Here is a 26104-nt window from a genome sequence, read left to right on the forward strand (position 1 = left end):
CAGTGTGTGTGTGTGTGTGTGTGTGTGTGGGTGTGTGCTCTTGCTGCCTAATGGGCAAACCTACATTTCAGAAGCAGCTGACGTGCTGTTCATCCTAATGTGTTGATGTTTGTGTGTATGATTCAGGAGCGTTCATTCCTGCGGTTCCTGTTCAGCCTGTCGTGATCCGCTACCCAAACAAACTGGTGAGACGTCTGACTTTATACAGTATTACACAGAAAACTGAAAGATTTTTCTTGATCTAATAAGATCAGACTGGGCTTATGAAACTTGCAGGATGAAGTAATGTATGTTTCTTTAAAAGGACGTGCACATCCATAACTAATGATCTTAAAGGGGTCATATGATGTTGCTAAAAAGAACATTATTAAATCGCATCATATGACCCCTTTAATAATAATTAGTCCAATCATGAAAGCTGTCATCATTTACACACACTGATGTACAGTAGATTGATATCTCTGACTGTGTTCATTTGATGGTGTGGAGCGTCCTATCAGCAGGTGTTTTGTTCTGAGCTGTGTGTGTTTGTGTGGTGAATGCTGATGGATTGACGTCGTGCTTCTCGTTACAGGACACTATCACGTGGACCTGGCAGGGACCCGGAGCGTAAGTGCCTAATTTCTCCGCAGCTTTTCATTCGGCTCTTTCATAGCTGTATTGCTAGATGAACATACAGTAAGCAGTGCAGGTGGAGCTTCACTGCCAGAGCAGAATATATTAAAGGAAGGAACCTTCACTTGGAAAATGGCACACATCAGTGTAACTCTGCTCTTTTGCAGGTTTAAGATCCTGTGGTTGACTCTGTGTCAGCTTCACAATGAATTCGAGATCGAGGTGAGTCTCTGTTCTCTGGCATGTTTTGTGTTGTCATCTGAACCGTAGAAGATCTTCTTTTTTTAAACTAATGTATTTTTAATATATGATAAATCCAGAAAAATTCAAATACACAACACTGAATTTCAGAAAAAAAATAAAACATTTCATAGAGCCCTATTTTTTTTCCAAATATAGAGAAAGTTTTATAAATTCAGTTGATTAGACTTGCTTTTTGATGATTACCGTTTAATTAAAACAATTATATTTATTTAAATTATTTAAAAAAAAAACTTGTTGTTGTTAAATTGTATGTTCCATGTTTTCAATTGATCAGACATGCTTTTTGATTGCTGAAATTTAATTTAACCATTAAAACAAGAGTCCAGAAAAATTAAAACGGGCAAAAATAAAAGTAATTGGAAACTTGGAGCAAAAGAACGAAATTTGGGTTATTTAGGTGTTCTGGTCTGTCTGCTCTCCTCAAGACACATGAGGTTGTTCACTCAGGATTCACACAAGCTGAAGCTTATCAGGGTTAGTAATGCCAACAGAGCTCTAACTCTACATATGAGCAGAATATTAGTGATGATTGACTTGGCAGAAGAGCAGAGGTTTTGATTAGATTGCTGATATTAGTGTATCTGTGTCTGTGTTCCGGAGTGATTCCTGCAGATTCTCCAGACTCGTTCTAGTCATTAGAAGTCATTAAGCAGCTGTGGTAAAGTTGGTGGTAAAGTGGGACGAGGCGCTGCATGTCAATAGCAGTGATGGGACCTGCTTTAGCGTGAGCTGCAGTCCAGCATGGACAGACTGTGCTGAATGCTGCGGTTTGTGTGGCTGGACTTCACTTGAGCTGATTCACACAGACGAGTCTTCAGTGTGCTTTTCTCTTTCTCTCAGTATCTGCCCATTTACTCGCCCTCAGAGGAGGAGAAGAAGAACCCAGCGCTCTTCGCTCACAACGTGCGCCGCTTGATGGCAAAGTAAGATCTCGGCGCTCCTCATGGTCTCAATCTCTCTGTATTTACAAAAAAATATGTAAATATGTACATTCATTTGTAAAGATGTTTAAATATTTGTGTTTGATTACCTGTTGTTGCCTGTTTAATTACTGTCCATATATGAGAAAGAAAATTTCCAAATTACTGTATAGTGCATTATATACAGCATTAATATTATTATTATTATTATTGTTAGTGGTGTTGTTTATTTGTGTTTTTTTTTTTGTTTAGTATTTAAGTTGTTTTAGCATTTGTTTATTTGAAACAATAAATTAATCAGCAGCAGAAAACCTGCTTGCAAACAATTTATATTTTATTTAGGTGGAAACAGGCCTTTTATGGATGAATTTCACAAAACCTGTGAAAACATAAACATAACCTAAAAAATGAATGAATGAATGAAAATATCTATTTTTTCATAAATAACATTAAAAGCTATTTTTAGGACTGTTAAGTTTTTGTTGTTGTTTTTTTCCCCTCATTTATTGCAATGTCTCTGTTAATCAATTACATTATATAATCCTTCTTAATCTCATAGTATTTTTGTAGTTCACTCATTTCTGCATTCAATTTCTTTTTGAGTAAGGAAAGCTATAGAACAAGCCCAAATAAATGTAATAAATGCATTAATGACATTTAAAAAAAAAATCTTAATTCATTAGTCATGTACCGTTTTTTTTAATGCATATCTTGCAAATCTAAAAAAAAAAACTTTTATTTTAATAACAATTAAGCACCCTAATTCTCATGCAGGAAAAAAATTAATTCATTAATTCATTAATTATTAAATCTATATGTATGATGAGATGAGAGCGTTAAATGTGCTTAACTGTCATGGAAACAATGCAAAAACAGTCCTGAAACTTTTTTACTTTTTTTAATATTGGGTGAACTGTGACCATTTGTGTTCATGACTGAGTTTTGTTTCTCTTTCGGTCGACTCGCTCTACATCTCACTATGGGAAACGCCTCTTGCGTGGCCATCCATGAAGCCCTATACAATCATGCCCATCTGGCCCACGCTCTCGGGAAGCCCCATCCATTCCTATATAAACCTCAGCGCTGGCCCAGTATGGCATCCTACATCTCTTCACTCGCAGCATCCAAGCTACGAGCCCTTGTTTCAGTGCACTTAGTGTTACTTTGGCAAGATTAAACTTTCCGAAAGACAAGTTACCACTTGTTGTAGGGCGTCAGGCTAAATAAGAACAGTAAGTGTATTGAAGTGCTTTACCAAGCATATAAAGTAGACAAAAATCAACTTACCAGTTGAACATGGTTTTCTATGAAGTCAAGCAAGTGCAGAGCACCTTCTCGCCCTTGTCCTGGGGGATGTGGATTCACTATTGCAGCTAGGGATCTGCATTTAGTATGCCCGGCGTGTCTGGGTCCGGAGCATGCCCAAGCAGCATTACAGTCACCGGTCTCTTGTAATCAATGCAGCAAACTGTCTCCTGGGGTGCTGTGCAGGAGGGCGGTGTTTGTACAAGATGTGTGTAGCAATCCCATACAGGGGAGATATACCACAGCATCCCTGCAGGTAACAGAATATCCTATGCCGGCGAGTTGGGCTGGCCAGTTTATTCCTTCAGATAAGCTGGGGGAACCGATCGCTTTTGAGATGGAAATCAAGTCATTCCCTACCAGTCCTACCAGACGACGACTCAGTTTCCATCACAGCCTTGAGAGTTATGTCAGATGATGGCGAGGAGGAGGATGATGAAGATCAATTTGCTCCCCAACCAGAGTCCTCTGGTTACTAGCCAGGGGTGGAAGAACAGCAGATGGCAGCAGGGTGTACAACTCTGCACGAGGTTTGCCATTGAGTGGCGAGCAGGCTTGGCATTGATTGGCCATCTGCTCTCCCTGCTGAAAAACGCTCGAGGCTAGATGGAAAATTCCTTGTTCCTACTACCTCGACAGTTCATCAGACACTTCCAGCTTTTCAGGACTGTATCTAGGGTTCATCTAGGGTTCCAGTATATGGCTTTTCCTCGCTGGACATGGCAGGCATGCTGGAGATGGGCTGGTCTCACATGCCGCCAATGGAGGCATCCCTGTTTATCCACGATCGCACCTAAGCTGCCTCGAAGATCTGGTCCTTTTCTCAGCGTCGATTTTTGAGAAGATTTATAAATATTCAGCTCAAACGGGGCACGCTACCAACACGATCACTCTTCTGTTGGCTTACATTGCTGAGCTGGAGGAGGAGATGACAGGGGCTTTGTCGTAGGGAAAGAACGTCACTGAGCTGTGGACGGAGATTCACATCGTAACAGATCTTTTATTGCACTCCTCAAGATGTCTGGCTCAGTCTGCAGGATGAACTCTGGGTCTGGGGGTGGTTGGTCAGAGAGGTTGGTCTGAATTTGTCCACCATGGCGGAAAATAAGGATCATTTTCTCGATCAGCCTGTAGATCCTGAAGGTCTGTTCAGGCTGGCTGTGGCAACAATGCAACACAATGCAACCGCAAATTCCCCAGAGTACAACTATGAGCATCAAAAGCACTCACCAACCACCGCACATACCCTGGGGTTGAGTAAAGAAGCATTATCACACACCTATTTCCCCTGTGTTGTTGAATCAAATAAAGCAGACTGTTTATGCACAAGAACATTGTGTGGTCTCTTGTTCTCCCCCTTTCTTAATTCAAGCAAGACTCTTATACAAAACCTCATGAAGGGAAATTGTTTAAGTCACAATACGGTGTTACTAAAGCACCCTGTACAAACATTATTGTTAAAAACACCCGCGATACAAGGAGTAAGTCTACCACAGTTTCAGGTTTTACGACTAGAGGTCTCTCCAGCACCACATTTAAATGAGGTACGAGACTTATCGGTACACCTAGATAATTGGGTGAAATGCACAGTCTCTCAGTGGTTACTGAACACGATCCAAAAGGGGTACAGACTAGAGGTCTTCACGGGTCCACTTGGATCCAAAAACCCTAGGTCTGACCCGAGCGGGTTCAGGTCCAAAACTTCGACGAGTACCTCGGACACGGGTCGGGTTCAGTATTAGCGGTCTCGGGTAATTTAAAATAAACATGCTTTTCCCAAATGGACCCGATTAGACCCGAATTCTTTTAAACTATCCCATAGGTTAACTATCCCGAATGCGTAGGTTACTTTCACTTTCGTGTTAAGAGAGGAACGCACATAGAAAAGGAGCATACGTTCGTAATCCTCGCACACAGACATCATCTTATAGATATGAGATGCATCAGGAAAACCCACTCGCTTTATTATGCTGCGTGTTCATGCAGGGCTTTTCTTTTTTGTGTGCAGAAGCCTTTCACCAGAGATCAGGTTGCAGACAACAGCGAATCCATGATTAGGCTATCGATTAATTTTTTGTCAAACTATCACATTTATTTTTCAAATCCACTGGTCACAATTGAAAGCGGAGCTCAGAAATACCTTGTATCCATCAGGCAGGCACTAATATAAAGTAACCTAATAATAAATTGAATAAATGTTAAATAAATCAAAATAATGGAGAAGTGGCCAAATCAGTCAACAGGACTCCAGGATTTTTCCTGACTGACTGCGGGGCTGCAGGCTGTACACATGTCAATGCCGTTTACATTCGGGTTCGAAAATAAATGCCGTCGTGTCGAACTCGGGTCTAATTTCATCGGGTCTGTCTCGGGTTGGGTTTTTCTTTTAAAAAAATGAATTTATGCACGTCGGGTTCGGGTAAGAAGTGATTTGGGTCGGGTACATATTTTAGGACCCGAGAAGACCTTTAGTACAGACTGCAATTGTGAGAAAACCTTCAGGGTTCTCAGGAATAAGACAGTCAAAAGTGCAAGCAGATAATGCAAACATTTTGAGGGAAGAGATAAATTATCTCCTTCTCAAAGAAGCAATTCAGAAGGTGTCAGCAGAAGAATCAAACAAGGGATTCTTCAGCCAGTACCTTCTGATCCCAAAGAAAGGGGGAGGCATACAGCCTTTTCTGGACCTCAGAGAGACCTCAAATACCTGAGGAAATGCAAATTCAGAATGCTGGCACACAAGTCCCCGCTCCATTCTATACAAAGAGGAGACTGGTTCACCTCAATAAATCTCAAACATGCTTATTTCCATATCCAGATCCATCCCCAGCACAGGCAATTTCTAAGGTTTGCATTCGAGGGCAGGACATACAAGTTCAGGTTTCTACCGTCTGGCCTGTCTCTAGCACCCCACATTTTCACAACACCTCTGAGGCAGCAGGGCATAAGGATATTAGTGCATCTCAATGACTGATTAATTTGTGCTAGGTCAAAGGAGATACAAGGGCAGTGTTAATGGATTTGAATGCTCTGGGGTTTGTAGTAAACCAGAAAAAGAGCTCATTAACTCCAACAAAGTCAGTGACATTACTGGGTTTAAACCTAAATTAAATATCTTACCGGGCAACCTTGTCGGAAAAGAGGGGAAAGGGTTTAGGGAACTGTGTGAATCAGTTTCATCTGGGGAAAACAGTCTCTTTTCGGCTGAGTCTGAGGTTGCTGGGCCTCATGGATTCAGTCATAGCAGTAGTGCCTTTGGGGCTGATGTTCATGAGAGATTTTCAGAGATTGACTGCTTCTCTGAAATTAAATCCCTCCAGACATCTGCACAGGAGGGTGTGCATCTCAGCCCAATGTCTCAAAGCTCTGCTCATCTGGCGGGACAGGAAATTCCTGATGGAATGTGTGCCAATGGGAGTGGTCACAAATCTCAAGGTGGTCACCACAGACACATCCTCACTGGGTTGGGGAGTGATAATGGAAAGACAACATGTGGTATGGACAGAATCAGTCGAAATAATGCATATAAATTGTCTGGAACTCATTGCAGTTACCCAGGGGACTGGAGGCTCCACCCAGAGGTGGTTCAGGGAATATGGGACAAATATGGTCAGGCAAAAGTGGATGTATTTGCCTCAGAGAAGAACACGCATTGTCCCCTGTTCTTCTCACTAAAGGGAATGAATGCGCCACTAGGGATGGATGCATTAGCACATCCCTGGCCAGAGTCCCTGTTATAAGCTTTCCCACCAATAAGCCTTCTCCTGCCCACACTGTCCAGAATCAGAACATAGAGGGTGCGGGTGCTCCTAATAACCCCATCATGACCAGGGAGGACGTGGACAGCAGAGATGGACCTCCTCCCTCTGGCAGGGGGGAGGATTTTTCATCCACATCCGGAGAGGTTGAATCTTTGGGTCTGGCCCATGAGAGGTCTTGAATGCTCTGGTCCTGCCCCAGAATGTGATCTCGACCATACAGAGTGCTAGAGTGGACTCCACCAGATCTATGTATGAGGCAAAATGGAAAAGGTTTGAGACATGAGGCGCTTTCGCACCGTGTAGTTCTAGGAATTTGCCAGCAAGGTCATTCCTAGAGAACCAATTTCTCCCTCTGGCCGTTTTCCTGGTTGCATTTGCACCGGCAGCAGGAACTTAGAAGTGGCCGACTGTGACGTCTTTATTCGCATTTACAGACATCAACAACCGGTGAATGGAGGACGTTGTGTTCGGAGCTGTTTTTGTTGTGCGTCGTGGGGTTCATGATAATGGAGATGTAAACACAGTTTGAAAGAGCATGAAAGAGCATGAAAATCTGACTAAATTTCCAATGACAACTTGCAGTGTTATCGTCGAGGCTGGGAAAATAAACAAATGTTATTGCTGTTTTCCATGTTCATGGAGTAAATATTTTTACACGGCTTTTTAAAAATGCTGGATAGCCAGTGTTTCGTATGTGTTTGGCCAATCAGCGTACACTTATGTCACTGGTAGTTCCTGTATAACTTTTTTAGACCCTGCTCAGAATTAGGAACTCATTTAGTTCCCCTAAATGGAGTTCCTAGAACTAAATGCGTTCCTAGTTCCTGTGGTGCGAAGATGCCAAAAAGCGGGAACTTCTGGCAGTAGTTCTAGGAACTATGAAAAGGTTCCTCCGGTGCGAAAGCACCTATGGTGTCAGGAAAGACAAAAGATTCTTTCATCAGTGTCGGACATTCTTATCTTCCTTCAAGAGATACTAGAAGAAGGCAAAGCCTTCTCTACAATCAAAGTGTACCTGGCGGCCATTTCATTATGTCATATGGGATTTAATGGTGAAACAGTGCATCCTATCATAAGTAGATTTATGAAGGGTGTGCGCCGTCTGAGACCAATTACCAGACCTATGTTACTAGCATGAGATCTGTCCCTGGTCCTGGAAGCACTCAGGGAAGCCCCTTTTGAACCCTTGGAGCTTGCAGAGTTGAAGATTGTCTCATACAAGACAGCTTTACTGCTTGCCCTGACCTCTATGAAGCGGGTCGGAGAGTTACATGCATTGCCTATCAACCCTGCATGTATCAGGTATACACAAAACTTTTCCAGAGTTATCTTGCTTCCAAACCCAGCGTTCGTGCACAAGGTAATCAAACCTGGCTATTCATGTATGGATGTAGAAATTAAGGCTTTCCACCCTCCTCTCTCAGAATCCCTAGAGAAAGGGGAATCGGGAGCATCTCACTGGATAGTGGAGGCTATGAAGCTGGTGTATTCAGCAAAGGGTCAGCTATTACCAGCAAACCTAAGGGCCCATTCTACAAGGGGAATGACTGTGTCTTGGGTGTTATTTAAAGGCATCTCTATGGAAAATGTGTGTTCAGCAGCTGACTGGGTCTCTCCACATACATTTGTGAGATTTTATAAATTGGACGATACAAAGTCTGCCTTGGTACAGGCAGTGCTGGAAACACAATAAAAAAAAAAAATGATAAAGGAAAGGAGAACAGAAACCCTTAAGTGCAATGAGTAAGGTAGGGATGCCTGAATATTGGGTGTTTTCTATATCCCATAGTGAGATGTCAAGCGAGTCGACTGAAAGAGAACATTTAGTTATGGTTATAACCTTGGTTCTCTGAGGGTGATGAGTGAGACATCTCAACTGAGGGATCATAATCATAACCAAATGTTTCTGCTGTATGTTAGGACAGACTCTGATGAATGCGTGTGTCTGATTGTCATGTGTTATGTCTGAAGGGCCCTGCAGGTCCCCGTCACAGACTACTCGTATGAAGACTGTCAGCTAGCCATGGCGGAGGGTCAGATCCGGCTGCCCGTCGACACGTGTCTGCTGGAGTTCGCTAAACTGGTGCGCAGTCTGGGGTGAGTCTCGTTATCATTACAGATGTTGATGAGGAGAATTAGCCTGCAGACACTTGCAGAAGATGAAATTGATGAAAATGGCACTATGAATCAATTTTATGTTTCCCAAAATTCTTATTTTTCAGTTTATTTTTTGTATGGGAAATTCATTTTTAATTTAATGGATTTTTCCATTGGAAAAATTAATTTCCATTGAATTCCTTTTTTTTTTCGGTTTTAATAGTTAAGTTTTAATAATAAAAAAACATGTCTAATTAGTTGACATATTGAAACGTATACAATTTAACATCAATTTATTCAAAGGAAATAAAAATGGCATTTTTAGGGCACTACGAAATCAGTTCCATTTTTCCTCTCTTTAAATTTTATTTTTATTAATTAATTTATTTTTAATTGCCATTTATTAAAAACAAATTGTTACCATTTCTTTGGATTCCATTGTTTTCTGTTTTAATTACATTTTCAGTAAATGTTTAGTAATTACAAGCATGCCTACTTAATTGAAATTTAATCTAATAACAATTTATTAAAAGTTTAACACAGATTACATTTTAGGGCCAAATGATCTGACCCCCCTCACAAATTTGGTTTATTGGTTTCATTCTGTTTATTTCGTTTTAATTGTTCTTGATTTCGCTGTAATGGTTTAATTAAAATTTTAGTAATCAGAAATAATGTCTAGTCACTTGAATGAATAAACTTTAACAATTTAATAATTTATTCAAATTATTTTACAGTAGGGTGAAATGGAATGTTTGTTTTATTTTTTGTATTTTTTCAGAAATGACATTGTCTTTTTAAAATGTTCTGGTTTTGTCATCAAAAACAGTGAGAGTTAAATGAAGGCATTAACACTTTAATATTTTAAAATGTAATAAAATAAATTTATTTTTTTGTCAAACAAAGTGCTGCACATCACAGGTTCACTGTTAAAATCAAAACATGAAAGAAAAATCACATTATTTCTTAAAGTTTTAATACGTTTATTTTTATTACTGATAAGTACATTCTACTGCTTCATATTTACACACTAGTGCATATGATCTGATTGAGTGTGCAGCCCTCCTTTTGATGTATTCATGTAACATTTGCCTGACATTCTGGCTTATACAGTAGACTGCGTTTTCTGACTGGGTTGTGTGATTTCTGCATGGCTGCGCTGATGTGAGTGAACGCGTGCTGACGCTGGATGAGGTTTGTACTGAATTGCTCGTGTTGAATCTCAGGCTGAAGCGTGTGAACTCAGAGAAGCTCCTGCAGGATTATGGGAAGTGCGCTCGTAAACTGCAGGGTCAGAGACTGAGTCTGGAGGACTTCGCCCAGTTCCTCGAGCTGCCCGTGTCAGGCGAGCTCAGACACATGTTCGCTCTCTTTGACGAGGTAAATTAATATCCATCCACATAGTTCTGAGCAGGAGTTTTAATGGTTCATGATCAGATGTGAATGTGCGATTGAATCAGATGTCCGTTTCCTCCATCGTTTCACTGATTAGCTGTTGCTTGTGCTCTATGCCATGAAATATTTCCGTCTCGTCTCTCTCGGAGCAGAATGAAGACCACTCGATGGACGTCCGGGAGTTTGTGGTCGCCTTCTCTGTGGTGTGTCAGCCTGCAAAAACACTGGACACCATCAGGCTGGCCTTCCAGGTCAGATGAGTAGATTATGCCGGGTTTTCTGGAATGATTGAATGACTGCACTTGCGGTGATGATGCTCGGCTCTGAGAGTCTGCTGGTTTATGTGATGTCTTCAGATGTTTGAGGCAGAGGAGGACGGTGCGATCACAGAGAACGAGCTGATGTGCATCTTGAGGACAGCGCTGGGCGTCGGAGAGCTCAGAGTCAGCCGACTGTTCAGAGCCATCGATGAAGAAGACTCGGGTAAAATCACCTTCGGTAAGAGATGCGTTCATACACACAACTGACCTGCTGTCTTTGTTCTTCTCCTGGATTTCTTGAGAATGAGTCATTATGACGTTTCGGCTGACGTCGCCTAGGATTGTGTAGATGATGAAACGTTTGTATTTAACGCAATGACCCTGCACAATTAATTGAAACGATATGGCTTAGTATGATTATTAAATCACTGTGATTAAATTAAATAAATACATGCACTGAATGTTTCAGTGTGAAGGGTTCATTTATATATGCGAGTAATACAGGATTCATTGTTTTTAGTGAGTCGCTTTAACATAAATTTCAGGAAATTATTGTGCCAACCATCTTATCAACAACAAACGAGAAGCTTTAAGCGCTCCCTGCAGTTTTCCATCAAAATAAATATTTGCTGGTTTATTGTTTGAAATTGAGGAAAGTAAGATTAATGTTAGGTGAATATTAGCCATAAATGTTACTATTGCAATTTTACAGTTATAATGTATTATAAAATAATTATTATGTAACTTTTCCTCAATACCCTGTTTTTGTGTTTTACAGTGGAATATTGCAATAATAACATTTCTTACTTTTTAGTCATTTTATATTAATATTGAAAGTTTATTGTAATGTTTCTTATGTATTATTATTATTATTATTTTATCGCCACTTTGAGATATAATCACTTTGGCCAAAATTGTACAACCCTACAAACAATGCAATGTTTATTGCATTTTAAATTGCAATCATAAATTTATCAGGACAAAATGCATAGATCCCCCCCCCCAATTCATGCTACCCTGCTGTAACTTAATGCCGGTTAACATTCACATATTTGAGGATTTCATGCCTCATTGTGCTATCATTTGATAGAAAACACAAGCATTTGTAAAAACACAGCCTATTCTGTGTCTTGACATAGTTCCCACAAGTTGCTCTTAACAGAAGCATCTGAATCATGCGTCGTGTAGAAGTGTGCAGTTATTTAGACGCTGTGTTTCAGATGTTGTTTTCCTGCTCTGACTCTTGTTCCTCTGGCGCCTCCTGCTGGCAGAGAGCTTCAGGGAGTTTGTGGATCAGCATCCAGACTTTGCCGAGCAGTACCTCTACTCAGACAACGCAGGCTTCGGCAGCAGCTCCCCGTCCCACGCCACCAACGGCTTCTGCGCCGACTTCAGCCCGAGAGAGCAGAAGAAACTCGACTGAGCCTCGCTGCAATCAACGTTTACTTCCTGCTGTCCGTGACATCTGATTGGTTCCTTTACGCTTGCTGGTTTTCTCTTCCACTCAGCATCTCTATTTTAAAAGCAAATTGAAGGGAATTAGTTATTTGTGTTTTGTTTTTTGGTCAAAGAAATACTTGAAAGCCAAGCACTTATTTCATTTCTCATTGGGGGGTTTATTTGTGTGACTGATACTGACCGACTGTGCATGTATTTTGTATACGGGATGAAAGCGTCCAGTTAGTAATGAATGCAAGCGGTTTCTCGCGCTCTCATTCAGTCCCTCGCCTGTCCACGTCTTTTGTTTTCTGTCTTTCAAGACTGTAGATGCCTTTATGAATTCATAAGTGAATATTTGCATGGGCTCGATGCTTGATAACAGTATTACTCAGTATTTGATCTGATCGTTGAGCGCCAGTGACAGATATCTGAACTCTGTCTCCTCCTGCTGGACGGACATGAGCATCAGATTTGAGGTGCAAAATACGACTGGATTAAGTGCTGGGCTGAATCAGTATGAGCCAGTTTTGTTATATTATTATATCTCCTGATTCCTTAATATTTCGTCCCTTCGCTCAGGGGAAAGCGGCTAACGGTGTTTGTTTTGGGTGTGTGCGTGTGTTTTGTTTCTTTTCTCATCCATTTGTACAGTCAGTTGCACATTTATGAATTCTGGACGTCCAGAAATCATTTCATGATCACATCGCAATCAGCTGTTGTTGTTGTTGTTGGTTTTTTGGGGGGGTGGCTTTTTTTTTTTTTTACATTTTATTTTGATTTACTTCAATGAACTGCTAAAATCTTGCATTAATATGGACCAAATACAGAATAATGACTGTGGTGTAGTTAGAGAGTCAGGAATCTGAACAATGTTATTCATTAGATATAGTCAATAACAGTGCGTTTACGTTTTGATAAACATATTCCTGTATTTTTCTATTTTTCACTCACAGAGGCAAGTGAAAAATTGACATCAAGTCCAATAATTTGGCCAATACAAGTGGCTTATTCTAATATTATAGTAAATTTTTATCTGCATTTTACGTCAAGTAAAGTCTTCGGTTTCTTCACACGAACAATCAGAGTCTGACTGATGTCATGAATGATGTTTTGGGGTAAACTGACAATTTGTTTTCATGGATTCTGCTTTAAAACACCTGAGTGAATAAATCTACTGCCTGATGTGATTGAAAACATATATTGAATCACTTTTTTTTTTTTTCAATTGAACCACACAAATGAGGCCGAAGTTAAGCGATATGCAGTTATTTTCTTAAAGTTTGGTCTTAAATTTGATTTACCACAAAGATTTCAAAAGTTTATTTTGCTAAAAGATACTGTTATTATTCATAAATGTTATAAGATTTGTTTATGGTCGATGAGCTAATGTGAAGATGCAGGTTTGATTTCCTGAGGTTTGATCGGTTTAGTCTCCACAACATTTCACCAACACCTCAGACTTCTGCGTTTATTACAATCTGAGATGTTTGATTCACACTTTACTTTTCTAGTGAGATCCGTTAGACCCTGGAAAGGACTTCACGGTCAGTTCTCAATTCAATTCACATTTTTGGCAAAGCAATATTTTATCGATGTCACCACCTTTTTAAAAACGATTTCTGATATGTATTTTGAATATTCCGAGTGCTGGGCATTTTGTGAATTTTGATATACATAAAATAATTTCCTCTCACTGCCATGACAGATTTGTGATCTAAAGTGTTATTTTCAGATTGACCTGGTTAACTAGTATGACTAGCTTCTGTCTTTCTACACATTCTGTGATGTTTTTCTTGCTGATGGCACTATGTATGTAATTATTATGGTTACATTTTTTTTTTTTTTTCAAAACGATACATATTTCACAAAGATTATTGTTGGCCTTGAATTTCAGTGTAATTGTAATGAGGAAAAGAGAATGTATTGACAATCCATCACAATCAGCCGTCAAAAGCGCATCATATTTCAGTGGCAAAGCGGTGAGTGGCGGATCTGGAGCCTGATGTACAGACTCTCTGTGCTCATGACGGCTCCGGTCTCCAGCTTATCTCAGTCCATGCTTTTTCTCCCTTTTTCTAAATTTGATGCGTATTTATTTGTGCTGGCACTTAAGATTTTGAAGCTTTTTTTTCATGAATCCTCTGACAAATGTGACTGTTTGCTGGTGTTCATGTGAACGGTTACACGTTACAGTGATCAGTTACATGTTACAATGATCGTTTGCTGTGTTACAGTGATTGGTTACTGTTACAGTGAACGGTTACTATGTTACTGTGTTACAGTGATCGGTTACTATGTTACAGTGATTGGTTACTATGTTACAGTGATTGGTTACTATGTTACTGTGATCGGTTACTATGTTACAGTGGTCGGTTACTATGTTATAGTGATCAGTTTCTGTGTTACAGTGATCTGTTACTATGTTACCGTAATCAGTTACTGTGTTACAGTGATCAGTTTCTGTTTTACAGTAATTGGTTACTATTTACATGTTACAGTGATCAGTTACTGTGTTGCAGTGATTGGTTACTATTTTACTGTGATTGGTTACTATGTTACTGTGATCGGTTACTATGTTACAGTGATATGTTACTATGTTACCGTAATCAGTTACTGTGTTACAGTGATCGGTTTCTGTTTTACAGTAATTCGTTACTATTTACATGTTACAGTGATCAGTTACTGTGTTGCAGTGATTGGTTACTATTTTACTGTGATTGGTTACTATGTTACTGTGATCGGTTACTATGTTACCGTAATCAGTTACTGTGTTACAGTGATCAGTTTCTGTTTTACAGTAATTGGTTACTATTTACATGTTACAGTGATTAGTTTGTGTTAAATTTAACTGTAACTGTGTGTTACAGTGATCAGTTACTGTGTTACAGTGATTGTAACTATGTTACAGGTTACAGTGACCAGTTTATGTTTTACAGTGATCAGTTACCGTGTTACAGTGGCTTTGTTTTGATATGTACCCATACAGATGATACTGTATTGTGCAGAAAGGGATTGTGGTTTTGCTCTGGATCTGATGGGGTTGCAGTTCTTGGACATTAAACTAGTCCATTCTTATCTAATGGAAATCATTGTCTTTGTGTTGTAAAGAAGTGAATCTCATGAAACCTGTCAAGAACATGTTTGTCTTTACCCTAAAAACATTCACCATGAAGAACACGAAGGCTATTTTTCAGACAATTAAGTTTTTTTTTTTTATTGTGATTTTATTTTTGTAACAAACACATTTACCCCAAATTCATATTATCATAATGAAGCAAAGTGCTATTTCTGTGAAGAAAATAAAATGTAATGCTGTTTTCAATTAAACAATAATTTTATTGGTGTTTTAAATTAGACTAATCAGAATAACAAAGCAAACAGTCAAATGTGTATTAAATTGTCATGAAAATGTCAGATCAAAGTATCTCGATTGTTTCATTTGCTTCAATGGCCGGAATATTATTGAATGAAATCATAAGTAATAATCAGAAATGTGTGATCTGAGCAAACCTTAGTCTCCTTTCTCACAATCAGAAGCGGTGATTTAAGATGGAAAGAGTTTTGTTTTTTCATTGTTTTCATCAGTTTTGTAATATAATGAAATGAGGACCCAGCATCTCTCTGGTGTGTAACTTGATTTTTTCAGCGTAGAGTTTATTTGAAATACCTCACAGAAGACCTGCTCTGCTCTGTGTTCGTAAAGGTTCCTTTATTTATTTATCTGGTGTCTGTGACGCATGTGTAACACTGAGCTGAAGAAGAAAGGCTGAACTCCTCCAGGTCATGTGTCTTTCTGATGGCTCTTCTGACACTCGTCCGGCTGAAGTAGATCTTAGCTCTGTTTTCTATTTTGCCCTGACTTTTATTTTGTAATTTATCAAAAGAGTCATTTTTACAAGATTCCTGGGCTTGTCTGTTTTGACTGCTATGAAATGACGTGTCATTCTGACTCTTTAATAAAAAAAGGGACACTTGACCACATTCTCTCTGGCTCTGCTTGTTTTCTGTCACCCTCTAGAGGAGCGGATGGGCTTTTTCTCTGAGACACCAGCACTGCTGAGATAGTAAGCTTGCGTGAAGATGGGTTCAGACCATCATCATATAAAAACAATAATGATAATATTTCTTAACTATTATATTGTCTTTTCAGGGTTTCTGCAGATCATAAAAAGTCTTAATTTGTCCTTCCACAAATTAAGTCTTACAAAGGTCTGAAAGAAAAAAATGTATAGCTGCATCTCAATAAATTAGAATGTCATGGAAAAGTTAATTTATTTCAGTAATTCAACTCAAATTGTGAAAGTATTTTTGTTTTGTTTTCCAGTACAAATATCTAAACATCCTTAAATCATGATAGATTTACTTGAGATGCGAATCAAAGATAAGACGTCTTGTTTTCTGAGAAATGTGACAAATTTAAGTGAGTTTATGCTATGATATGATATGAACAAATATCTGTCAATGGGAAATGAAAACTTGTTTTTTCTTTGAATTCATTAGATTTTTCTGAGCAGATACCGAACACGGGCAGATATCTGTTCTTGCTTTAGTCATAATCTCACTTCATTTCATTAGTTTCTCTTCTGTCATTTTGCTTTTCATGTAAATGAATTTTGATTTAGGAATCTTTAGATGTTTTTTGGTAACACTTTATGGTTCCCTAAGGGTTATTAGAGGGTATAATTAATTATAATTATTCATAATGCCCATTGTAATACATTTATATCTTGTTGTAAATAAGTATAAGCACATTTTCATAGTGTAACAATGAATTGATAAGTCTTATAATGTATTAACTCTGGTTACAATTATTCATGAGATTGTACAATGCATTACAAGGTATACTTAATGCATAAAAACTATATGTAAAGTGTTACCGTGTCCCCCCCCCATTTCCTGAAAAACAGGATAAAAATACTGAGCAACATCAGAAAGTTATTTTTTTATATATATTCTAGTGATATACTAGTAATATTCTAGTTTTAATGTTCTATTATTCTAAGTTTTGTGTAAAATAAATAATAACCGATGTGTAAGACATTTAGGACACATAAGACATTTACATTTAGAGACCAGATCTTTGTCTTAAAAAGGTCTTGAAGTCTTAAATTTGCCCTCATAAAACCAGCAGAAACCCTGCTTTTGCCCAGATGTTAACCTTCTTTATACTTAGTCAAACCAAAATGTATTCAGACACCTTCAACATTTCTCACATTATCACAGTTTATTCGCTATAGTTTAGAAAATGGTAATAAAATATGTCAAGAACACAATTAGATAAAACCAATTTAGCTCAACCAATTACCAAGCAATGCTTAATTTTGTTCAGTCTGTGGTGTAAAAAGCTTGCATTAGCAATTAAAGAAAAAACACTTAAGCAAACATGGTCAGGTCAAAGTGTCTGAATAATTTTTGGTCCCAAATTTGTATTAATTTTACTGGGTATATAATTTCTGGGTATAATATGTCACAGTTTACTTTATTTTTCTATCCTGAATAAATGTTGGTTTGACTGTATATAATTTTATATTGGGTAAGATGACCTTAAATTTTGTTCTCTTGACCATCGATGGCAACGAATCTCATCTGAGCACTTTTGATGAATGGAATATCGAAATATTATGGTTTAAACATTTGGGCCAAAATTCAAAAATCTTTTGAAGATATCGCTGAAATGGGTGATAAAGGCCGAGAGTCAGTGTTCAATGTTCAGATATGATTATTTCAGGAAAAAGCATTCTGGCTGGTCTATTTGTCTCGTGTTCTGTGAGAGTTGTTGTGTTCATCTCTGTGTTTTTCTGGATATGTTTCTCATCTATTTGCCCACATTGTTTTGAGCTGTATAGCTGTGTGTTGGGATCTGGGCCATCCCAAGCATGGGGCCCTGGTTGCAATGTATTCTTTGTCAAATTCCAAAATTAGTTTAATTTTAATTCTTAAAAACACCATTATTTTATTTGGAATAAAATAATATTTGAATGTTTTAAATTTTTATTTGATGTCACAGTGTGCCAGATGTTATGACATGCCCATTTCGCTTCCATTCTTTTGGGGTAAATAAAGAAAACAAATATGCACTGTAATTATGAAACAAGCCACATATTTGTACCAGACATGTGGGGAAATTTTTTTTTTATTATTATTAATTAATTTAATAAAAAATATCTGAACCCCATGTGGATTTATACAAACTGAGAGTCAAAAAGTGTTTTTGTTTTTTGTTTTGTTTAGTTTTTTTTCCCCCGTGTGTCTGTGAATTCATTGATTCGTGTGTACAGTGTATATAATGCTGGATGTCATGATTGTTTAATGGACTGATGTGAGTGAGTGATCGGTCATGGATCAGCGTCTCCTGAAGCTCATCACTGTGTTTTTCCTGCTTCTCTTATAAATGCACGAGTGGATCTGATGAATAGTGAAAGATCACTGATTGACAACGGAGTTTCTCCTGCAGCGTCCTTGTTCTCACAGAAGTGTTTTCATCAAATGACGGATGAGCTGCTCTTTTAATTGGCTCCAGTCAGGTGTGCGGATGAGAGCGGCTCTGTGGAGGATTGTTTAAAAGCAGTGAGTCTTACCATGACAGTCGCTCTGAGGAATCTCTCATTGTCTGAGAGAGAGAGACGTCTGGACCATGACCGCTCTGTCATAGATCATTCATATACCATTCACTCACTGCATTCTTCTGTCATAGTCTTTTTTTATTATTTGTTTGTACCATGACTGTTTTTCTTCATCATTAAGACCCGAGCAGCGAGAGACTCGGTTTGGCATTAAATGTGAAATCTGCAGATCCAAATCAAACCTTCAATCTGTTTGATCATGTTAGCAGGTGGCGTGTGCTGAAAATGAATCTCTGAAAGCTGTTGATTATTGAATTAGCCCTGTCAGCCACTAATGATAACAATATTTGTTCAAAGGCCATGCTGGGATATGAATTACCACACGCCTGTTCCATTTGATAAACGCCACATTATTTTCATGTTATCATGCCGTTTTGTAAAGGTACTGAAGAGTGCTATTTTAGTATTATTTATACTGTGTACATTTTTATTATTCATTTAAAATTTACTTTTTTTATCAGTTTTCACTTTCATTTTACTTTCATTTTTAGTATTTTTGTTATATGATTTAGTTGTTTTTATTCTTTCAGTATTATTATTATTATTATTAAACACTTCCATTTGGGTTTCATTTATTTTCGATTATTTATTTCCACTTAGTATTTTTAGTGACTCAAATTAACCTTATTTAATTTGATTGCAGGGCTTTTTTTTTTACTTTCTTTCTTTCTTTCTTTATTAATGAAAAAAAAAATAGTTTTAGTAACAACACTAACTCTGGTACTTAAAAACGTATATTGAAGAGACCAGAGCTAGTTGGCATTATTTTTCCTTTTTTTTTTTTTGAACAGATATAAACCTTAAAGTATAAACTACAAAAACATTTGTTGAATATTTCCACTGCACAAAAAAAACGTTCAATCAAAAAAAAAAAAAAACTGAAGCATGTTGTCACAAAGAGCTTTTCAGCTAAATGTAATATTTTGAACAATTATGATGTTCATCAAACAACTATAAATGTAAAATATACTGTAAAAAAAAAAAACATTTTAGTTAAACTTTTTTTCCCTAACATCTTTTCCAACATGCCACTGATGAAAAATCCTCTCGTCCTGAGAACACGGTTCAGTCTTTCAGTTCATTCACGAGTTCCCACCCAGCTTTTTAGCATGCTGCTTCACGTTTCTTGTGAAATTACCACATAATTATGGGGGTAGAATTGTTGCATAATTCCGAATAAATAGATCATGATCCACAAATAAATGTAAAGAGATTAACAAAAGATAACATTTGCCTGGCATTTATTTGTGAATCGCATTCCTGTGTATTTGTAGATTGCTGTGCATTTGTGGATTTTGAAACATTTTTTAGCGTCAAGACACTGACAATCCACAAATGCGTGGACTCCACCCACCGTCTACTCAAGCCAATCAGATAACAGCCTCACTTCGCTGACCAATCGTAGCACGTTCTCGCTATAACCAATAACGTCAATCAGGGCGGTCACCTCCTGAAATAACTTCATCTGCTTTGGCTCAAACAGGAAATATAAGGGCCAAACAAATTGGTATAGTAAAAGATGTTTAAAACTGGATTTTGTTACACCATTAGACTGCATATCAAGCCAAGCCACAGGATTATATTTAGCGTGCCATTGAAAATGCCAGAAAAACAGCGCTTTAAATCACGGCTATGGGAACAATGCTGGATACAAACACGTTATGGAAGCGTCATGTTATTCAAGATGGAAAGAAAAGCATCAATAAGTAACTGACTAATAAATAGCTGGATTCAACCTCATGATAAACATATGAGTTTGTGTAATAGGTTAAATTGCCGTCACACAACAGCCAGTAGGGTTTCCCAGTTTTTCAGTCAAAGCCGTTTAAATGATGTATGAACAGCAATGTGGATCTAACAATGTTTAAAGCATTATAAATAATATTTTCAAACATTAACTAAAAGTATTACAAAGTTGCCATTGTTTGGGCAGGAAATAAATATATGTGGGTTCTTTTTTAAATGTGGTGCAGGTGTGTTGAATATAAATGCATATAAATGTAAGACGAGATTTATTGGTTAAAACACTTGATTACGCAAACAATATTTCATATGAATCAGACTTACTAGTTTTGATTGTAAAAGTTACTTAATAGCATCCAAAGTAAATGCATGGCTTTTATGTACATCGTCCACTCACAAATCCCCAGTACACACTGCAATGATGCTGAGGCTGCTACCCAGTTGTGTTGTGTATAATCCTAAGTTTATCCTCATTCACTGATCCTGGTACATCCACAATCCACGCATTTGCACAAATGCGCACAGCGATCCACAAATGCACAGAAAGCCATTCACAAATGCACAGCGAGCAATCCACAAATGTGTGCAGCGATCTACAAATTAGAGACCTGTAGGGACCCGCGGGACCCAATGCAACAGGGGGCTGCGTGGGACAAAACTTCATGGGCGAGTGTGGGTGCGGGTGGGTAGAGACTCGTGTGTGCGTGGGATGCGGAAGATGAAAATTGTTATTCATCTATTGCACAAAAGCAACAAGAACAACTAATATGACATAAAAATGATTAACAGGCGCAAGAATAGGCATTTTCGATTTAAAACACATGTTTGCAGCATGAGCAATGTAGCCAATCACAGACATATCTGTTGGTTTCTGCAACGCAATTGCCAATCAAAGGTGTTTAAGTTAGAATCCACTCACTGCTGAAAAGTTCTTGCGCAATACTGAATATTGCATGCTCACGAATCGTCTTATTTAACACATGGGTTGTAGACATTGTGAAAGATTCATTGTGCATATATTCATTGTGTTATAACAGAGCTTTATGAGATCGCAATGAACTGAGATGTCAGCTTTTTAGTGATAATAAGGAAGTGCTGTTTGCTCGCATTCTGTCATGCCAAATCATGCACGGAGCAGCCTGTGCTTGCTTTTCTGTTACAGTGCTTCGTGAATGTTGATGCTTAGCCTAAATAACAAATATTTTAATGTTTATTTATGCTGGGATGTTGTGGAACTTACTAGATGTTACAGAGCTATTTCATGTAAATTTCATCGATGTGCTGAAAAAAATCTATATAGGCTACTTTTATGCAGGCTTTTGTGGGCGGGACAAAACATGAATGTTGCGTGCGGGAGCGGGACCAGATAAGATATAGAATAGAAATAGAAAAAGAAAGAAAGATATAGACAGAATCTTGCGGGAGCGCAGGTCTCTACTACAAATACACAGGACGTGATTCACAAATGAATGCCAGGCAAAGTTGTGTTTGTGACATACGAAGATATTTGTGGATATGTTTTTTTTATTTGCAAATGTCTTTTTTTTTTTTTTTTTTGTGAATTTAATTCATGTTTGAGAAACTCTAAGATTTATTTGTGGATCTCATTGTATTTATTTGTCAATATGTTTCATTTTTGTTAAACTCTTTTCATTTATTTGTGGATCATAATCTATTTATTTAGAATTGTGCAACAATTCTACCCCCATACATAATCAATGTTGGCCATATGATGCTGTCAGTTTTCCTAAATTTTGTCAATTAATAATGTCTAATTCCCTTTCGAAAATGGTCTCCCACGTTGCGTAAACATGCTTATGGGAAAACTCCTGTTAGTCTGAATGTTGAATCCTGATTTGTTCACGTTCATGTAGCTGCATGAACAAATGAAATTTCAGCCCGCCAGAACTTACAATCAATTTTCTCCTTCAGTGCAAAGATCTCTTTGCTGGACACTGAAGAAGAAGAATGAAGAAGCCTGCTTACTCACCATAGAAGAGCCCTGGCAGCAGAAAGACGCTCCTCTTAAGTGCTTCTCCCCTGCAGCCATCCAGCAAACACAAAAAGCAATTTCCTAGGAGCAAATTTCAGCTGCATCATTGCAAATGACACGCCATGAGTGTGGCTCGTGCAGGGCACCCCTGCATGCTTCAGATGGGCCCACACGGAGGCTGCACATGCTGAGACAGACTGCTCTCACTGCGAGAACATGAGTATTGCCCTGCTTCGCTCACGGATCGCCTTCTTCAATGAAGGCAGCCCCGCCCCTCCTGCTCTCCTGTTTCTCCCATCCCAGGAGCCTAGGAGGAAGAAACAGCCGAGTCACAGAGCTGAGATATCAGGCTCGAGTGAGCTCACGCCAGCACAGGTCCCATGTGCTTCACTCTCCTCACAAGACTATGATTCACCGGTGCACTTCTCATGTGAGGATCAGTGCCCCTCATCTGCAGTGAGGAGTTTGGTCTCCTTCGGTGGATCTGAGGAGGAAGCTGCCGCTGACGACTCCATGCCACTGACAGCTTCAGATGCAGAGAATTGTATGTGCTCTGGAGAGGATCCCGGCACTCTTCCCCTTGAAGAGTCAACATGGGTCGGTGTGGACAGCGAGCTGATTTGCATCCTCACCAAGGCTGTGGAGGAACTCAGCTTAGAACGGTCGGCTCCAAAAGAGCCTGCCCGCAGCCGCCTATACGAATGGTCCCTGCCAGGACATCATAAGCGAATCTCCCACCAAAGATGTCACAGTTCTTCCTGGAAGTTCAAGCACAGAGCGCATCACTGCAGCAAAGAAGTCATTGCAGGCCATGTGCCACTTCCTGCCTTAGCCTTTAAGTGAAGTTCTGTTCATGCTGTGCCTGTCCTTCCCACTCAGCATGTGCCTGAGCAAATTACCGCTGTCATAGCAGACCCACCTACTTAAAAGAGCACTTCTCCTCTTCACAACAGCACGAATGTCAGTTCCCTGCCCCCGTACAGCGAACTGACACTCAAAAAGCTCAGACCCCTTGTGCCCGGCTCCAGGCTTGGGAAGCCATCCCCGGCGTGTCAAGCTGAGTTCTGCAGACTATAGAACGAGGTTACTCGCTCTTGTTGTTCTTTCATTCATTGCAAAGACACTTGAGCACGTTGTGTTCAACCAACTCTCTATGTTTCTTGCAGAGAACAACCTCCTGGACAACAACCAATCTGGCTTCAAAAGTGGCCACTCAACTGAGACTGCACTGCTCTCGGTTACTGAAGCCCTGAGACTGGCAAGAGCAGCTACCAAATCCTCAGTACTCATCTTGCTGGATCTGTCTGCTGCTTTTGACACAGTTAACCACCAGATTTTCCTGTCCACCCTCATGAAAATGGGCATCTCAGGAACCGCACTCCAGTGGTTCAAGTCTTACCTCTCAGGTAGGTCATTCAGGGTGTCTTGGAGGGGTGAGGTTTCTAAGTCACAACTTCTTGCTACTGGGGTTCCTCAAGGCTCAGTATTTGAACCACTTCTCTTCTCCACATGTCATCTTGTTCTCTTGTTCTCTCCAGACTGGACTTTTGTAATGCTCTTTTTGCGGCCTTCCTACATGTACTATCAAGCCTCTGCAACTGATCCAGAATGCAGCAGCAAGAGTGGTCTTCAACGAGCCGAAGAGTGCTCACGTCACACATCTCTTCATCAGCTTGCTCTAGCTGCCAATAGCCCCTCACATCAAATTTAAGGTACTGATGCTTGCCTACAAGACAACCACTGGCACTGCGCCAATATACCTAAACACGGTAGTTCAGACCTACGTGCCCTCCAGAACCTTGCTTTCTGCAAGTGAACGACGCCTCGTGGTGCCATCACAAAGAGGCACAAAATCACTCTCACTGACCTTTTCCTGGACTGTTCCCAGCTGGTGGAATGACCTGCCTATCTCAATCCGAGCAGCTGACTCTTAAGCCATTTTCAAAAAACTTCTAAAGACACGTTTAAGACACGTGTTTGATGCTGGAGCTAAACTCTGCAGGGACACCAGCCCTCCAGGATTGAGTTTGCCAATGCCTGAAATAGCCCCTCATCACAGACCATTCTAGAGATTTGCGTTTGAAGGGTGGCTTATCAATATACAGTCCTGCCTTTCAGACTGTCTCTGGCTCCTTTGATTTTTTTACGAAGTGCATGGCTGTGGCTCTTTCCCCTCTGAGACAGATGGGAATCTGCATTATGAATTACCTTGATAATTGGCTTGTGTTAGCCAGGTCGGATCAGGAAATTCCTGCTCACACTGCTGCTTAGTCACCTAGTGTGCATTGGGCTCAAAATGTATTTAGCCAAGTGCATTCATTCTCCCAGCCAGGGGGGAGACAGTTATCGATTTGGCCCAGATGCAGACCTAGCTCACGACGGGATGCTTACTAACAATTCAGAGGCTAGCGGCGTTGTTCACATTGGGGACTTCTCACCCCCTCAAAGTTTTCCAGAGTATGCTCAGCCTCATGTCGGCTGCCTCCTCTGTGATTCCTCTGGGCCTGCTTCACGTTGCTTCACATGCGGCCCCTCCAAGTCTGGCTCAATGCCCATGTACCATCCCACACTTGGCGCCTGGGATGCCTTCACTTCCAGGTGACCCACCGCTGCATCAGAGCTGTGGCTCCTTGGAAGGCCCTTGCCTGCATCAGATCAGGAGAATGGAGACTACACACCCAAGTGGTTCAGAAAATATGGTCTGTCTACGGGAGTGCAGAGGTAGACCTGTTCGCCTCAGAAGACTCTCACTGCCCAACTTATTTCTCAAAGGAACGCTTGTCTGCATTCCTTCCCTCCGATTACCCTGCTCCCTCAGATGTCCTCTCCCAAGCAAGAGGCTTGATTTGGCAGCCCCGGCCCGAGCTGTGGAGCCTTCATGTTTGGTTCCTCAACGGGAGTCTTGACAGCTCCACATGAGGATAACTAACACCATTTTGGAGGCTAGAGCCCTGTCTACGAGACGCCTCTATGCCCTTACGTGGTCTGTGTTCTCTGACTGGTATGCAGTCCATTCAGTCCCGTCCTCATGTGACGTGTCATCCATTCTAACCTTTTTGCGAGAGCTGCTGGATAAGGGGCACACCTCTTCCTTGCTCAAAGTATATGTGGCAGCTATTGCAGCGAATCACACTCTTGTGGCTGGCCAGTCAGTCAGCAATAATGACCTTGTTGTTAAGTTCCCGAGGGGAGCTCGGAGATTGAATCTGCCTCATCCTCATCCTCATACTGTGCTGACCCGGGACTTATCCACAGTCCTCAGGGTCCTTCGAGGTCCTCCCTTTGAGCCGCTCCAGTCGGCCGACTTACAGCCTCTCTCGCTTAAGACCGCCCTCTTATTGGCTTTAGTATTAGTCAAGCGAGTGAGCGATCTACAAGCACTTTTACTCAGCGCTTCTTGACTTGAGTGGGCTTAATGACTTTAAAGTCATCCTCAAACCAACACACGGCTATATGCCCAAGATACTCTTCACTCCTTTCAGAGCACAGGTTATCACTCTTCTGGATCTTCCTAAATCATAGGACGAGCAGGGTCCTAATGCACTCTGCCTGGTTAGGGCTTTTAAAGTTTACGTAGAGTGCTCTAGCCACTTTAGGCAATCAGAGCAGCATTCCAGAGGAGTCTCGATCAGAGATATATGTGTGGCAGCCGGCTGGTCTTCACTCTCTACCTTCCCTAGGTTTTATA

The 26104-nt window shown here is 39.9% G+C and overlaps 1 protein-coding gene across 1 annotated transcript in view; it reads left to right on the top strand.

The window, feature by feature from the left end:
• The window catches only part of LOC107701802 (lysophosphatidylcholine acyltransferase 1-like), a 32495-nt gene extending 20056 nt beyond the window's left edge, over positions 1-12439 (top strand). The window contains exons 6-14 of the mRNA XM_016503912.1: positions 127-185; positions 575-609; positions 783-837; positions 1720-1802; positions 8837-8962; positions 10189-10342; positions 10510-10608; positions 10714-10855; positions 11889-12439. Coding sequence (XP_016359398.1) covers positions 127-185; positions 575-609; positions 783-837; positions 1720-1802; positions 8837-8962; positions 10189-10342; positions 10510-10608; positions 10714-10855; positions 11889-12040 — 905 coding nt within the window. The 3' untranslated portion in view covers positions 12041-12439. The remainder of the gene's footprint in view (positions 1-126; positions 186-574; positions 610-782; positions 838-1719; positions 1803-8836; positions 8963-10188; positions 10343-10509; positions 10609-10713; positions 10856-11888) is intronic.
• Positions 12440-26104: the final 13665 nt, after the last annotated feature.

The sequence above is a fragment of the Sinocyclocheilus anshuiensis genome, unplaced genomic scaffold (genome assembly GCF_001515605.1).
Source record: "Sinocyclocheilus anshuiensis isolate Anshui unplaced genomic scaffold, SAMN03320099.WGS_v1.1 scaffold4061, whole genome shotgun sequence".
Taxonomy (NCBI): Eukaryota; Metazoa; Chordata; class Actinopteri; order Cypriniformes; family Cyprinidae; genus Sinocyclocheilus; species Sinocyclocheilus anshuiensis.